The sequence below is a fragment of the Phasianus colchicus genome, chromosome 8 (assembly GCF_987193195.1).
Source record: "Phasianus colchicus chromosome 8, bPhaCol1.hap1.1, whole genome shotgun sequence".
Classification (NCBI taxonomy): domain Eukaryota; kingdom Metazoa; phylum Chordata; class Aves; order Galliformes; family Phasianidae; genus Phasianus; species Phasianus colchicus.
In genome coordinates this window covers 28691806-28707936 of record NC_143443.1, presented here as the reverse complement: position 1 = coordinate 28707936, position 16131 = coordinate 28691806, and the positions used below count along the sequence as shown (strand labels likewise).

Genomic DNA, 16131 nt, shown 5'->3' with positions numbered 1-16131 from the left:
CATTTATCAGAGGGGGTACAGCCTCCTTGGCCTCTCTCTTCTGATTAGCGTAGCTGTAGAATTCCTTCTTATTATTTTTCACATCCTTTGCCAAGTTCAGTTTTATCTGCACCTTGCCTTTCATGATTTCATTTTTACAAGTCTAAACAGCATCCCTGTATTCTTCCCAGGCCACACAGCTCTGCTTCCACTGCCTATACATCTCCTTTTTTTCCTTCAGTCTGACCAGCAGGTACTCGCTCAGCCGTGCTGATTTCCTGCCTCCTCCACTTGATCTCTTATGCTTGGGGATGGAGAGCTCTTGTTCTCTCAGAAAGGTGTCCTTAAAGAGCTGCCAGCTCTCTTCCATTCCTGTCTCCTTGAAGACTGGTTCTCAGGCATTCCCATCCAATAATTGCTTACATGCTGCAATATTCTAGTCAGAATATCGGTTCTGATCAGAACCAAGTACTAATGTCCAGTTTTCTACAACTGCTTCCAGAAGACTTTCCAAGTGAAAGAAAAATATGTTGAGAGGTGCCAGAATTACTAACCAGACTTCTTAAGGATGAGAAGGGATGCATTTTACATGCTCACAAACTTAAGATGCTATAATCACACGCATTCAGACATAGCCAATTCACAAAAGAAGCAGAATAACATGCAGGATGAACTGGATGATCAGAACCAGAAAGAAAAAAAAAAAAGAAAACCAAATTCAACAGTAATTTAAAGATGTTGAGTACTGGGATTAGTAACATAACCTTCCATAAAGTGGAAGCTCATCAGTTGATAATAACTGAGAAGAATGCTTCATCACAGAAAGTCTATGAGCCAATAATGGCTTTCTCATGGTTGCAATATGAATGTCATTTATCAGGTGAGACTAAGGTTATTTAGCTAGGTAAAGGTGAAAACACACCTAGAATATCCCACAGATTTTTCTAATCAACCACATTCAAGAAAGATGAACTTGTGAAAAAGTTACAGAGATGAACTATCGGAACAAGACAGGAACAAATGAGGTTGCATTAATCAGTCTGGCAAAAAAATAGGTTTGGTACTTTTAATTTGAAGATAATTCCAGGAAGGGAGATGAGCTGCTTACATTAGAAAACGCGTCACCCAGAAAATAACATAACCAAACATAAACCAAACAATGATAAAGATAGGCTGTGATTTAGATGATATCCAGTCACTAAAATTATAAGCCCTGAATTAATTCTCCAGATGTTTTCCAAACTACTTAAGATTAATCTACACATATAATAGAAAAAATTATAAAATACTGTCTTTTCACTAAAAAGCATGGGTTGTGATGATCAAGATTCATTTCAGACTTTTCCTCAGAGCAAGTTAATCACATACAAACATGTAGAATTGTTCCATAAATGAAAATCCAATGAACTACAAAAAAAAATTGTTTGCTATTTATCAATTTTCTATTTATTTATTACAAATTAGGTTGGTCACATTAAAAAAAAGAAAAAAAAAAAACAAAAGTCCTTCAAATTTAAGCAATAATGATTGTATCAGTCAACGACAAATAAAGAAAATTTGGAAATAACCAAAGTGTTTCTAAAAAGATCTTTGAAAAAAATTTAAAAAGTTTTTATATGCAGTAATAAACCTAGAAGAAACCAAAGCAAAGGTAGATACATTGGTCTGACTCTTTCTTGACATAGTAAAGCCTTTGAACAGGTCAAGTAAATGGAACAGATTTCTAAGGTAGCACCTCAACGTCCTATCTTTGTTTAAATGCAGTGAGAATAAACTGTAAGATTTTTTTCTTGCAATTATGAAGCTCATAACTTATGACAAAGAGGAAGTATACATTACATCACAGGGCCATTTCTTTTAACTCTACTTCAAAGAAACATCCTTAAATCAAAAGCAACCTGAGACTCACTTCTAAAGTCATAAAAAATTTCAGACTAAAAACTGAAGTGATATGTTGCCGATCCAAACAAATCTCTACCTTCTAAAGAACAAAATAAAATCACAGAAGATTTATTCAGAAGTTTCTTAATGTATATGGAGCTTTTATAAACTTTAGCTAAAACAAAACACCATTATTATATTCACCTTGAGATTCACATTGAGATTCTCAAAAGGTTTATGAGGTATTGCCAACCTAAAAGGAAATAAATTTCCCTGGGGAGTAACCCAGAAAAGCTTTATGGTTCAAGTTAGTAAAATCAGCCACATAATTCCTATACCAAGATTTATGGCTTCCTCAGAAGTCATAACTCCAATCACAGCAAGAAAGGACAACAGAAAGCTTTTATTATTACTGTAACTATCGTACCCTTGGAGTAGAAACAAATTCCTGTGTTTTCACATGGTGAAATTCTGGCTGCAAACCATGTCTGATTTTTCTAGGACTTTGTTGATTTTGATAAAAATTACTTGACATGAGAGAAACAAATATGAGAGAAATTTTGAGACTATGCACACTTTCATCTAACATGCTTTGTTAGTAGAACCACATGCCTATGAGAAAATCTAGGAGTCCGCAAATAGCAAAAACTTTTCGGGTGTTCTTGTTGCACTCAGAGCCCATGGAAATCAGGATTATAGTAACTAGAGAAGTTTTTAGCATCAGACTTCCATATGTCAAGATCATTAAAGTTCACTAAAAAATCTGGATCACTTGCAGTTTCAATTAATATGAACCAAAAGGAAAGATTTGTACAATGCCTCTTTCTTCTAGAAGACATCTTGCACATGGATGGTAAATAACCTTCATTAGAATTAAAAGCAATAGCTGATAACAATAAGAATAAAAAAACACCATTTGAAATATTCACACAATATATTTTTTAAAAGAAAAGAAAAAAAAAAGAAAAAGGAACTTTGATATTTGTTTCCACAGCATCAGGAGCCCTTTATTGTTAGTAATTTTCTTTCCAGCTCAAGTGGGTTCATATCAGTACTTCTCTTACTTCCCATACCTTTTCATTATGAGCTGCTAAATTCCCCAGAAACTAGTCATTCTTAGTCCAAACAAATATCTAAAATTTCATGGTTAAAAATGACCTTATAATTCCAAAAATGTAAATAAATGCTGCAGCAGACAAAGAATTCAGGAAAACTTGACACAAAAATCATTTGACTTCAGGGGTCGGAGAAGGGAGATGGAAATTCAATGAGGTAAAATGCAAAAAGTTAGCCTTCAATACTTACTAACTCTTCAAGTATTGTTGTGAAACATAATTCTGAGTGTAGAAATTTTTAGTAACTTTGTTCAGTTTAATCAAATTTTTCCAACACCGAATAAGCACATCATTGCACTCTTCCTCTTATTCCCATTCTTTCAGCTTTGCTCAACATCACTACAGCTCACAGGTAATGCCAGAAAGCCTCTATATTCTATAAGAATCCTCTATGTTTTGAAGTATTTCCCCGCCTCACAAATCTGCTTACACAGTTTCTATATCAATATGCATAAATGCAAATGAGTAAATGAAACTACTTAAAAGACTTAGGATTAATGTCTTAACATAAAAACACTATTTGGAAGTTTTGAATGCATTCTGTGATTGCTTAAATAACTGCAAGAAACTCAAATCGATTCTACAGAAAACAATAATTCAAACATTCAAACAACGTTTGAATTAGCGGGTATACAAATATTTCTAAAGAAAATCGTAATGTGTATTTTCAAGATCATTCTATTATAAGAATGTCTTAGAAGTACCGCATGCAAGATAAAATGTCTTTGTTTATTTAATTTTAACATTTAAAATCGTCTATCAGAAAAACTTGCCATTGTGGCAGGGAAATCCCAGACAGACATGTTGGAATACTTAAAAATATGTTTTTTCTAATATTGGGAATTTATTCCAATTGGAAATGTATACGTTATCCAAAAATGTTTTTATTTCTTTTAGAAGGAGCAAATATACACTTCTGAGATTAGCTTTTGTGTAATGATAAACAAAGTTCTTACATTTCAAAAATCAGCATTACGATATCACAGCATTAATTAAAGAATCTTCAAAATTAACTGAATTCTTGTTACTATTTATTGTACTGTTTTGCCCTTTGATTTTTACTCTGCTACATAGTAAAAAACATTAAGCCTATGGTTAAAAAGGGTAAGTTTCATCAGAATAACAACTACTGCTTGGAATTTATTGTTTTGGCCTTTAACAAATAGCCAAAGCCATTATATTCCAAACACATACTAATGCTACTAACAATTAATCTGATCAGTCTTGTCTGAAGGAAAAAACAATGAGACTATATTGCCAAATATGTATTTTCCTTTGTGAAAATGGGAAGTGTTCCTAAGGAATTTTTTTTATCGACTCATGATAAAAATGACTTGAAAGCACTTACTGATGTAGTATTCTTGCACAATGCTCGTGTAACCGTATATGGCAGAATATCCAAAAATGATAATCATAACCACATCTCTGCTGTCCAGCTCCACAATGTGTGCTGAATGACCTTCCACAGCATACTGCTGGCCATGTACAAGTACAGCAGGAGTTCTGATACTCCATGTTTGACTGTGGATGTTGAAAATCCACAGCTCATCAGTAACATTGCCATTATTTGTTTCAATTTTGCCTCCGTACATGTAGATGTCTTCCTGTAAAAATTGGGAGAAAGGAGAGAACAGATAATGGATTACAAAAAAGATAACATCTGAGCTGCGTATTCCTGTGCTGCGTAGAATTTTATAACTGAACAATCTGATTTAAATCTTCACGTACAGGTACCTTAAAGAGCTCAATAACAGACACTGGTCCCAGAAAACAATACTTAAGCTAAAGCAAAAGTGATGATAAGGAGAGCACTTCACTGAAGAATAAACCCAGCCATGAAAATGACACAAAAATGAATCTCAACCAGATTACTTCAAGCAGAAAAACTTTAATTACATGACTCTAATTCACACTGCAGCTATTAAAAATCTAAACAGAAAGGGATTTATACTGTTTTCTTAAGGAATAGCTCACAGAACTAAAATGTAATTTACCATACGCTCAAACTATACGAATTTCGTTTGGCATATGCACAAGAGGGAACATTTTATCTTAATGACAACATAACTTAAGTCCTGAGAAACTTCACAATCATAAACAAATCAGCCCAAAGAAACGGGACAACGCGTGTACATCATCCCCTTGGGCACATGTACTAAAATCAAATCTCAATGGGAGAGTACTTTGAGTTCTTCTAAAAAGATGCAAAAGAGATTTTCCAATCTTCATTAACCACATATCAAAACAGATGGCGTTGTTGTTCGAGATAAGTAAAGAATGATTTACTTAAATATTGATTGAAAACGATTCTAGTAACTCTCTAACTTCAAACCAAGGCATATAGAGTCACAGAATTAATTCCAGCTTGTTGGCTTCACTGACTGGATCACTGTTGAAGGACTGTTTATCCCAGGTAGAAAAATACTGCTTCTGGTTCAAATAATGAGTTAGTGCTTGGTAGGACATACCAGGTCCACGTGCACTCAGCATCTCACCCGTATGATGTTTGTACAGTAGGCAATCATCTCCTGCACAGTGCAGTATCACAAATACTCTAGGGTGTAACTAACTTGATCAAGAAAAAAAAAAAAAAGAAAGCTGCAGAATAGCACATTTAGCAAAGTTTTGCTTGGCACAAACTACTGTCCCTCAGGAGAAAAAACAAAAAAAAACCCAAAAAAACTAAGATAAAGAAACTGCTTAATATAAGAAGTCTGAATGAACCATAGGGAAATTGAAAAGTATGGCTGACCAGTAGATTGACAGTCTATTAAGACTAGCAAAGCAAAATACAATTTTTAACTGTTCCCTCATTTTATGCATGTAAACATTTCTTAATTTGAAGCTTAGAGTTGCTCCTATGCAGTGCTACTGTGTGTTAGAGAATAGCCTACACTGGTCTTTGAACAAAAGATGTTCACAATCTTTAGTATGAATTAGTACCTGGATAATATCTGTACTAGTTATACATCTGAAGTCATTATTTTCCTATGAAATAAAAATACATTTCAAAGGCCTCAACTAAAGATCTGTAAGAAGGCACACAACCAAAGGGATTGTTTCTAGGGGATGTAAACACTGACAGAGTCTACGGGCATCAAAGCATGCAAGCCAAAATATTTATATGACATTATGCGTTGTCTTTAGGTTCATGCCAGCCTTAGTTTTCCAAAATAAAAACAGACCTGTGCTAAAGCACAGCTATTGACTCCAAAGAGTTCTACTGTTGAGTTGTTTGCCACAGATGTAATAACAGGTTTCTAGGAGATTCTGCTTTGGGCCAACCAGACTTTCTTTACATGCATGCTTTGAGAAGGAGGCACATGCCCTACTACCTTCAGGAATGCTACTTTCCTTTTGTACCTAAGGAACAACTACAATTCCTATTTTGAATGCTGAATACAGATTTGTGCACTTTATGTAATATTAAAGGCCAAGAAAGTAACATGGTAACAGTACCAATTGAGTTTATTAGTTTATTTTAAAAATAGTGGTAGGATTTGCATCTGAAAAATTAAGTGTTGCTATTTGTAATTAACTAAAATACTTAAAGATCATCAATATCTCCCTAGTAAGACATAAACCAAGTCTGCAGGTAAAATCTGTAGCTTATCAATCTATTACTCAGTAATGACTTGGTAGTAGAATCTGTCATAATTCTTGAGATTGCAAGGAAAAATCACTATGACAGAACAAGCTTTCTGATTTTCTTCCTTAATAGCAAAACTATCTTGAAAACAGAGCTACTGACCTCTAGTGTGCTATTCTGACTTTTTAAAATACATTTAGTATCAGACCATCTTCCTGCTTTTCATAAAGAAATGCGCTGTAGCATTTCACTGTATTAAAACATAAGGGCTTGTCCAGATTTTGGCAGGGATGGAGTTAATTTTCTTCCTAGTAGCTATTCTCATACAGTTCTGAACTAATGTTGATAACACACTGACGTTTTAGTTGCTGCTGAGCAGCGCTTACAACAGTCAAGGATGTTTGAACTCCTCGTGCTGCCTGGCCAGAGAGAAGCTTCGGGTGTATAAGTTGCTGGGAGGTGACAAAGCTGACAGAGACAGGTCACAAAGATGTCCCATAGCATATGGTGTGACATTCAACAATAAAACTGGGGGCATTGGATAAGAGGGCTGCTTCTGTTCGGGAACGGGCTGGGAATCGGTCAGCAAGTGGTAAGTAACTGTGTTGTGCATCACTTGCTTTGTGTACTCCTTTGTTGGTGGTGGTTTCCCTCTTTTTTAATTTTTTTTTCCCCCTCTTCATTAAACTGTCCTTATCTCAACGTGCGAGTTCTTGCACTTTTCAGTTTTCTCCCCCGATCAAACTGTGGGGGGGGGAGGTGACTGAAGGCTGTGTGGTGCTCAGCTGCTTTTGGGTTTAACCATGACCAGGCTGATAGGAAATTTGTAGACTAGTGAAACATGAATGGTTTGAGCAAATACTTTTCTTTAAATTATCCCAGAGAGCTCATTGTTGAAACTGCCAATTCAGTCTCACAAAGTAAAGCACAGAGGAATGAAGGACCTAATTAGGGATTTGCAGGTGAAATATAACAGTTTTTAAAAATAAAATACATTCAGAGACAGAGCAATGATGCAATATGCTAAAAAGGTGAGCTGAAGAGCCACATGAATTTCAGAATGACCCCTCAGACAGCTGGCAGTGCTCTCCTCACAGTTCTACTTAAATGATACAATATACAGATAAAAGAACGCGTCTGAGAGGAGCTATCTTTATAAATGACACAGCAGATCCTGTACACAAAACTATTCAGAGTTCTACTGAGAAAAAGACAAGGAGGTCATGAAAATGACTTTATCAATCCCAAAATCACATTCAAGCAAGCTTCACTCCAGGCTATTTCTGAGATTAAGCAGCTCCTACCACTGCTAATAAAAATTAAAAAATTAAAAACCACTTCGAAAGTTAGCTATGATCAGCACAATATGAAAAAAGAAAGGCTCACAGACCCAAGTCCATAGAAGAACTACAGAATGAAAAATTTTACAAGCATATAGATAAAGGACAAAAGCAGTCACACTGAGGCAAGCATTTTCTTAAAAGTCTAGAGAGGAAACAAGTGCAGCCCAAACATTGAAAGAAAAGGAGTCCGTTCATAAACCAGGTATAAATCAATAAATCAAACCATATGCTGTCATGGTATGGCCTGGTTTCTATGACAAGGGAGTGAAGGGATCTATGGATCTATGCCCTGAGAAGGGAGCATGGGGAGAAGGGGGGGGAGGGAGGGAAGGGAAAAGTTGGGAGATTGGCCCGGATGAGAAAAACAGCAGCAATAAGCTAAAGGAAAAAAAAATTAATTTACTATTGAAGTATACCAACATGCCACAGAACTGCAGCATTAACTCTTTAACTCCAGTGCATTCAATGACGTCACGATGTGGAATACTGATGAAAAAAAAACTAGAAACCATGACATATGCAGAAGGTGAGGCCTTCTGTACACAAGATAATGACTTTCAAGACGACAGGTATACAAATACTGCTCACCTTCGAGCACAGGAATGAAGCATACTATGAGAGTTTCTCCAAAAGTAACGCCTCCTATTTTATTATGTCGGCCCACAACATCAGGGGTGGATGCTGGTGGTATGGCAGTAGAGGTTGGACCTTTCCACCAATATTCCATTACATTTTGTTATTGTGTGGCAGAGGGGCAGCCTGACAGAATGGCATCTGACATGGAAGTGCATATGAAGTAAAGGTGTATCACTGAATTTCTTGTATGGAAAAAATGGCATCCATCAACATTCATTGATGCCTGCAAACATTCATGGAGACCAAAGAGTGGATGTGAGCACAGCGAAGTGGTGGCAGGTTTCAGCAGTGGTGACAGTGACGTGAAAGACAAGGCGTGTTCCGGATGGTGATACACAGCTGTCATACTACAAAATGAAGAGCATCCCCATGTTCATTCATGCAAATCAGCAGATTACAGATTGTGTATGGAGCTGAATATTGGCTAAAATACACTGGAAACGATGATGGCAATGTTGGATTATTGCAGAATTTGCACCAACAATTTGAACATTCCAGTGTGTGTTCACACAGGAACAGAAAGAACAACATATGCTGATTTGTCAGGACCTCTTGAACCAATACAAGTGAAGGCAACAGTTTCCTGGATCACATCATTACTGGTGACAAGGTATCATCACTACAGACTGGGGTCAAAACAGCTGCCCATCAACTGGCAATATATGAATTCCCCATCAAAGAAGTTGCTGAAGATACAGCCCTCATTGGGAAAGTGATGCACACTATCATGGTGCTTTTTCTGGATTTCCTGGAACCCAGACAAACCAGCTCTGAACACTGCTAAATTGAAAGATTGCATTTTCAGAATTGGGCCAGAGAAGAAGACAATCCTTCTCTTGCAACATCAAAAGGCCAGGCCCCATATTGGTTCAAAGACTGTGGAGCACATAATCAATCTCATCTGGACTATCCTACCACATCCACTGTTTAGTCTGAATTTGGAGCCTTCTGACTATTATCTTTTTGGGATGATGAAAGATGAACAGCATGGGCAACTTTTTCCTACAAATTATGCTCTCATAGAAGCTTTTAAGCAGTGGTTCACCCCTTCCCCCCCTCCCACTGGTGTCATTGTTTATTTTGTTTTGTATTGGGTTTTTGTTTGTTTTTACAAGCATGGCATTCAGGGCTGGTGGCAATGCATAGTTAATGGAAGTGACCATTGAAAAATAGTGTTTTGTAGCTGGGAATTTGCTTCACCAAACAGTGTTATCATGCTCTCTGTAGTTTAATGGACATAAATAGGAGGTATTACTTCCTACATACATACTTGTACTCAAACTAATACGGTGTACTACTACATCAGTAATTAGATGAACAAGCAAATAAAGTAAATAAAATTTTAAAACAGCATATCCTCATGAAACTAGTGAGGAAAAAGTAACAACAACTTGGACATGTGTCCCAGATGAGAGATATTAAGAACTGAACTCCTTACACTGAAGAAATGCAAAGGTCAAGAGGAAGACTGTGCAAGAAACAGCTGAACAACAGGCAGATAAGCATGAAGACATGTGATCTCCAATAAACTCCTGTTTTGAGTTTCTGATACCACATGTCAAAAGCAACATCTTCAAACATACAGAGTGAAGATCACAAGAGAGTATTTACTCAAGAAATTAACCTGGGTCATTTTTAGTTGTGTTACTTCATGCTGCTAAAATCACCTAAGAAGTTACAGAAACCTCTAAAAATCTTGCACTTTTTTAAAATGAAAATTGCATACAAATGTTACCCCATGCAAAGCATACAAAAGTACAGTATATATTCAACGTGTAATTCAGGGTTTCTACCCAGTAGGAAATGCCTGCAGAAAAGAAAATTTTCCACTGTAAGAGAAGCATGTATGCAGCTCACTTATTCATGACATTCCCACCTACAGACCATGACAGTTGGTTTCTTGGCAATTGTTAAGGGGTAAGTCAGTAAAATAGCAACAGAAGAGATTGTTAGTTTCAATTGAATTAAAACTTTCCAGTAGATATTACCATGTTCTTAAAAAAAAATCCCTACTACAAACAATTCAAAAAATAATATATTTAGATGATAATGAACAATATCCAATTTGTAAATGCAGAGAAAAATTTCTTAGGGAGGAAAAAATTTTTGGAAAGTCAATTACTTTGTGTGACCTAAACACATGGCACAGTAAAAAAAAATACAGGCTTTGGTAAACAAATAGAAATCATCCTAACAGTCTGAACTTTATAATTTTAAAGTTGAAATACTTTTACAAGCCTGAAAAAGCAAGAAAAATTTCAACGTACTTTTATCCTTAAGGTTATATCAAAGAAGAAAGTTAGATACCTATATGAAACCACCTATTTATGTAAATGAATAAAGGCTCTAAATCCAAATATGTCTTCTGCTTTTAAGTGAATAACCATTAATTAACACTGCTATTTGCATGTTCAAAGTTTCATAAGAACTGACAAGGTAATCCACAGAATTTTCCATAAAATAGGTAAATTATTTCTTGTTTTTAATAGGAGTAAAAACAAGAATTGCAAAAATGACCAGCAATCCAGTATGTTAAATAAGAATTCCTGCATGAGTCTCCTTGTCAAAACCACAAGTCCACAGCATTTATAAACAAGAATCTTGTGATTGCTCATCTCACCTAGTTCTCAATTTCTTCTGAGATCTACAGATCAGAATTTAAAAAGCAGGATGCTCAGAGGATGTAATTGAAAGCCATAAAATAATTTTAAAAAGTAACTTGGTTGTACAACCCACTAACAAGTATTAATTGAATGGTTAGAAAAGACTTCTATATTCCTACTGCTTTTCCAAATCATACTACAATTACCTACATGAGTAAGCATATACAAGAACAATAAACTGGTGAAAGAGTGTCTCACTCACATTAAGGGAGAAAAAGATTTTGCTCTTGTTTTGTTAACTCTAGATTTTGATTAGACTAACAAAAACATCAGAAGAGACACCCACACTCAGAATCAATACGAATTAATTTGGAAAAGAAATCAAAACAATTGCCCTTTTTTAAATAAAGCTTTAAAATCAGAAGTAACATTCATAGTACACAAATGAGTCAAATTAAGTTGGAGTACATATAGAATGGCCCACGTATCAGGAAACATCTTTACAATTACTACTGTGTCAGCCTGTTTGCTTGCCAAACTTAAAAGAATCTAATTTCAATGTCCAATCAACCTTCCACTGCCACAGGATTAGTAGACCATATGACCAGTGTCATTATAAGTTCAAACTCCATGATATGACCAGATGGTCATACTGCCCAGCACTCACTCTCTATGCAACTCCCACCATGCTTTATTCCAGCCATCGAGTAGTTTTCAATTCACCATCTAACTTCCTAGGTAGTCATGGTTTGACAAAGCTGTATGTACCTGCTTTAAAAACTTCACAACCCATTATCTCCTCATAATCCTTTTTCTTCTGTGATTCATTTCAAAGTATGTTGACATTTTTGAAGTATCAAGATGTTGAAACTACATAGAATCTCTCAGAGATGGGAGAACCAATTGCTAACAGAGATAGGTAGTGCTTTTCCAAAAACCAGCCTGAAGTGGCACTGAAGGCAACGCTATCTAACAATTTAGCTGGTCTAAAAGCAAGAACACATTTTATGCATTTATAGTGGAGAGAGTATAAAAGTCTTAGTCACTTGTTGTAACTATACATCAGTGGGAGTCTTCTGATCTCTTTTCTTCAGAGTAAAGAAGTACAGTACTTCAGTTTTAACTAAAGAAGCTTTCTGAGGGAAATGGCACAGTAACTTATTTCATTCTCCACAGAGTCAATTATATAGCCTCAATTTAGCTTGCACCACAATCAGGCAATACTAGCTCTGTGCTCTCGCTCTGGTCTAGCACAGGATTTGAAATCTTGGGAATTGAAGTCAAAAACTTAATCTAATTTCTTCTAGGTGGATACTATTTTCTCTCCTCTAAAAAGAAGACGTTGAACAATGAGTAGCACACAGCTCAAAACACAGCTCACAGCTGCCATCTCTAGGTATTATATGATGCCCTGACACTCTTCACACTCAAATTTTATTTTTCAATGGGCTGAATACGTGAAAGGAAAAAACAAAAGTTTATCTTAAGATCACACAAGTCCATATTGTTTGATATTTGCTGGTAATTATTTTTTTTAATGGTTACTCTTTAGTTTGGAGCATTTCAAGTAAATATTAGTACTGTGGACCTAGAAAAGGTTAAATGATATTTTAATCCTTTATTCTGAAGTGCTATACGATACATTACTTGAATGTTGCCAACAAAAATGATCCACATTCCATAAGAAGTGAAATAACAACCAGAATATAGCACTCTAAGACATTTCAAAGAACAGATAATATATAGGTAGTGAATCCGGGAACTGAGGAGGAGAAAAACAATTTTTGAGTTGGCTTTGGGGCATGTACAGAATCTAGTTCACATTATTGCTATGGTAGTAATCGTGACATTCAGCATCTCTAGAAGAGAAACATGACAGGGGGAAAAAAATAACAAAAACACCCACAATTCTGCTTAACTTCAGAGAAGCAATGTATATAAAGGAAAACTGATCATAAAAAAAAAATTAAATAGGTACAACTGAAAGGATAAAATCTTTAATGACGATACAAAGATACTTTAAGGACATCTGAGATCCCATAAAACCTTTTGATTTGAAAAAGAAAAAAAATTCCAATTAGAAAGACCAAAATAAATCAGGCTTAACTTAAAAAGACTGTTAGAAGTAAGAAAAAGTACTTCAAAATCTGCTTCAAATTCAGCAGATTAAAATGTGGAAACATGTTAGGCAAGTCAAGAAACAGCTTGATGAGTTGCCTGCAAAATTTATGTGTAAAGTACTACATCATTTTTCAAATGCATTAGAAGAACAGTCAACTAGATTTATTTGTGGTGCCAACAGAGAGTATAATATTCCAAAAACATAGTCATAGTAATAACATTAATTTTTGCATTTGAATTCTTCATCACAGACTTCACAGGTATTTTCATAGCAGAAATTAATAACAAATGGTATGGAAAAGGAGTAACAAAAAAGTCTCCAAGATCTGTTCTGAAGGAATTTAAGAATAAAAATGGTGACTGAATTGGAATTTTGAGGAAAGTGTTCACTTAACAGTGAGGAGAGGTCACCTGTGGTATCCCACAGAAATGAACAATAAGGATTTGTTAGTTCAACATACCTCGAAATAGTCTGGCACAGGGATGAACAGAAAAATGACAATTTCAATACTAAGCTACTCAAAATACCCAAGATAATGAACAAAGGCAAAGAATTGAGTAATATTTAATGTGCAATACAAGTAAAAAGATGTACAAAGTCATATAGATTTTCACGAAAAGATGCATACAAACAAAACTATTTTAAGTCTGCACTATGGTGGTGGGGTTTTAATTGACTAGAGTAAGGTCATAACATTATGGTTGATAGTTCAGTGATAATACCAATTCAAATCCAATAGTAGGTTGATAGAAATCTCTGAGGTACTGATACCTCCCAAACGACTCTCTCAGAAGGGATACAAAAACTAAAAAAAGATACGGGCAATGACTTCATTACTATCTGATGTATGAAATACCTTCCTTCTGGATTACTAAAAAAGCAAGTAATTTTTAGCATGAATCAGAAATGATGGAGGATATGATAAACTTACAAAAAACACAACTGGTACCAAGAACCCAATCAGAAAAAAAGTATAAAGAAGTAGGGAATATCAAAACAGCAAGTAGCAGTATCCCAAAAGGTGGCATGTCTTCACATAACACCCTGGAATTCTAGGGCACAGGATGGTACCAATGATAAAAATGGCCTGAATGCATAGAAATAAATGAAAAGCACAGATTTATAGTCTTTCCATACAAATACTATTTCAAAAGTCCGTTTAATAAAGCAGCATACCCACTATTTAAAACTGCTCTGTTTCTGTAAGCAGTGTAATAAAGCAAATAAAAAATTATTATTTACTGTCATGGCCCTTAAGGCTTTAAGGGGCCTCAGCCAGGACTCAGCCATGGACCCTCTTTCTCCCCTCCCTTCTACTCTGGGCTGATTTGGACACAGACTATAGATAGCTTGTTTCTTGGATGGGCTCCACAGGCACATTCTGTAGCCTTGTCTCCAGTCCTGCCTCCAGCCCTACTTTCTCCTGGTCCTGGCTGGACTCTCTGCATGTTCTCTGGACCTGGGTCATCACTTGCCATATACAGGGTCAAAGGACCTGCTATCAGCCCACCATCCTACATGCTGTGTTCAGCCCCCGTGGGATGGCACCTGCTGAACAAGGGCTTTGTCCGTACTGAGGTCACACTTGGCTCCCAGTTCACCTTTCCTTACACAAGAGTTGCAAATATTATTTTGGGAAGGGGGGGGGAATACCATATTGGCAAGTTTAGCTCTAGAGCTAAAAAGTTACTTTAAAATCTTTCCCCAAAATTGTGCAGTAGGTGTAAATACTGAAGAAAACAATAACAACAAAGCATTTAGGAACTAGAAATTATCCTCAAAAATGTATGAATCATTTCAAGATCAGTAACAGTACATACAAATAAATTAATTAAATAGGAGGTTGAAGAGTCCAAACCTGATATAACGCAAGTGTGTGTCCATATCTCTGGAGTGGCCCTTTGGATACAGGCACTACATTCCATATACTGCTTTCCAAATTGTAGCTAGAAGAGAAATAAAAAATTAAAATGTTTTCTATCCACAGAGAAATACGGGATTTTGTATTTTTGAACTGATTTTGTTATTCAAGGTGTGCACACTTCAGACATTGTTTATCTGAGGTTGTCAGTAATTTGTTAGCAGCAATTAGGTGATCATTTTTAACTGCTGTAGCACTACAATAAGTAGTGATAGTGAGCTAAATACTCATCAAGGGAAAACAGGAACAGTTCTATTGGGGACCCATCAACAATTTCAAAAATTGCAACTGTAATAAAAACCACTTGACTTACAAAGTTATGAAACTAGGTTCCTAAGTTCACAGTTATCAGCAAGCAAAAAACCACCACTCAACTGCCTAAGCCACAACCTTTGGCATTGCTTAGAAAACTTCTTATAGAGCACCCTCTCAGTTACACAGCTGAATTTAATTTTCATTAACTTTAAATTAGCTACTGAAACACAACACAATAGGACAGAGGTAAAAAATAAGAATGCAGAGGAATTAAAGGAAGATGCAAAGACAATGGGATTTGTTTTGGATGACTGTAAAATTGCAAAAGAAAACAAGAGGTAGACAAAAATAGGAGAAATAAACATATCCTAACAGTAGCATTATTTACCACATTCAGGGCCTCTGTCTGTATACAAGTTACCATACAAATTTGCTAAGTGATATTTTCAGATATTTTAGAAGTTAGAGTCAATGATCCTTACGGGTCCCTTCCAACCTGGGAGATTCTACACTTCCATGATAGATGCTTCAAGTTTGTTTTTAATAGCTGATCAAATGTATACACATACAGAGTGTTACAAATATGAAGAATCAAAATATCCTGCACCAAGCAGACTAAATGCCTGCATTAAATATGAGCCTCTTGTAATTATAAATAAATATTTATGTGCAAATATCACTCTAGAT

General features: G+C 35.6%; 1 protein-coding gene across 11 annotated transcripts in view; it reads right to left on the bottom strand.

Moving 5' to 3' along the window:
* Positions 1–16131, bottom strand: part of ATRNL1 (attractin like 1) — a 425218-nt gene that overhangs the window by 355480 nt on the left and 53607 nt on the right. For all 11 annotated transcript variants that reach the window (XR_016468857.1, XR_016468855.1, XR_016468856.1 and 8 more), the window contains exons 7-8: positions 15127–15214; positions 4324–4579 (exon numbers count right to left, since the gene is read on the bottom strand). Coding sequence is in view for 7 of the 11 variants with exons in the window: in XM_090145543.1 (XP_090001669.1) it covers positions 4324–4579; positions 15127–15214 (344 nt within the window). In the remaining 4 variants the exon portion in view is untranslated. The remainder of the gene's footprint in view (positions 1–4323; positions 4580–15126; positions 15215–16131) is intronic.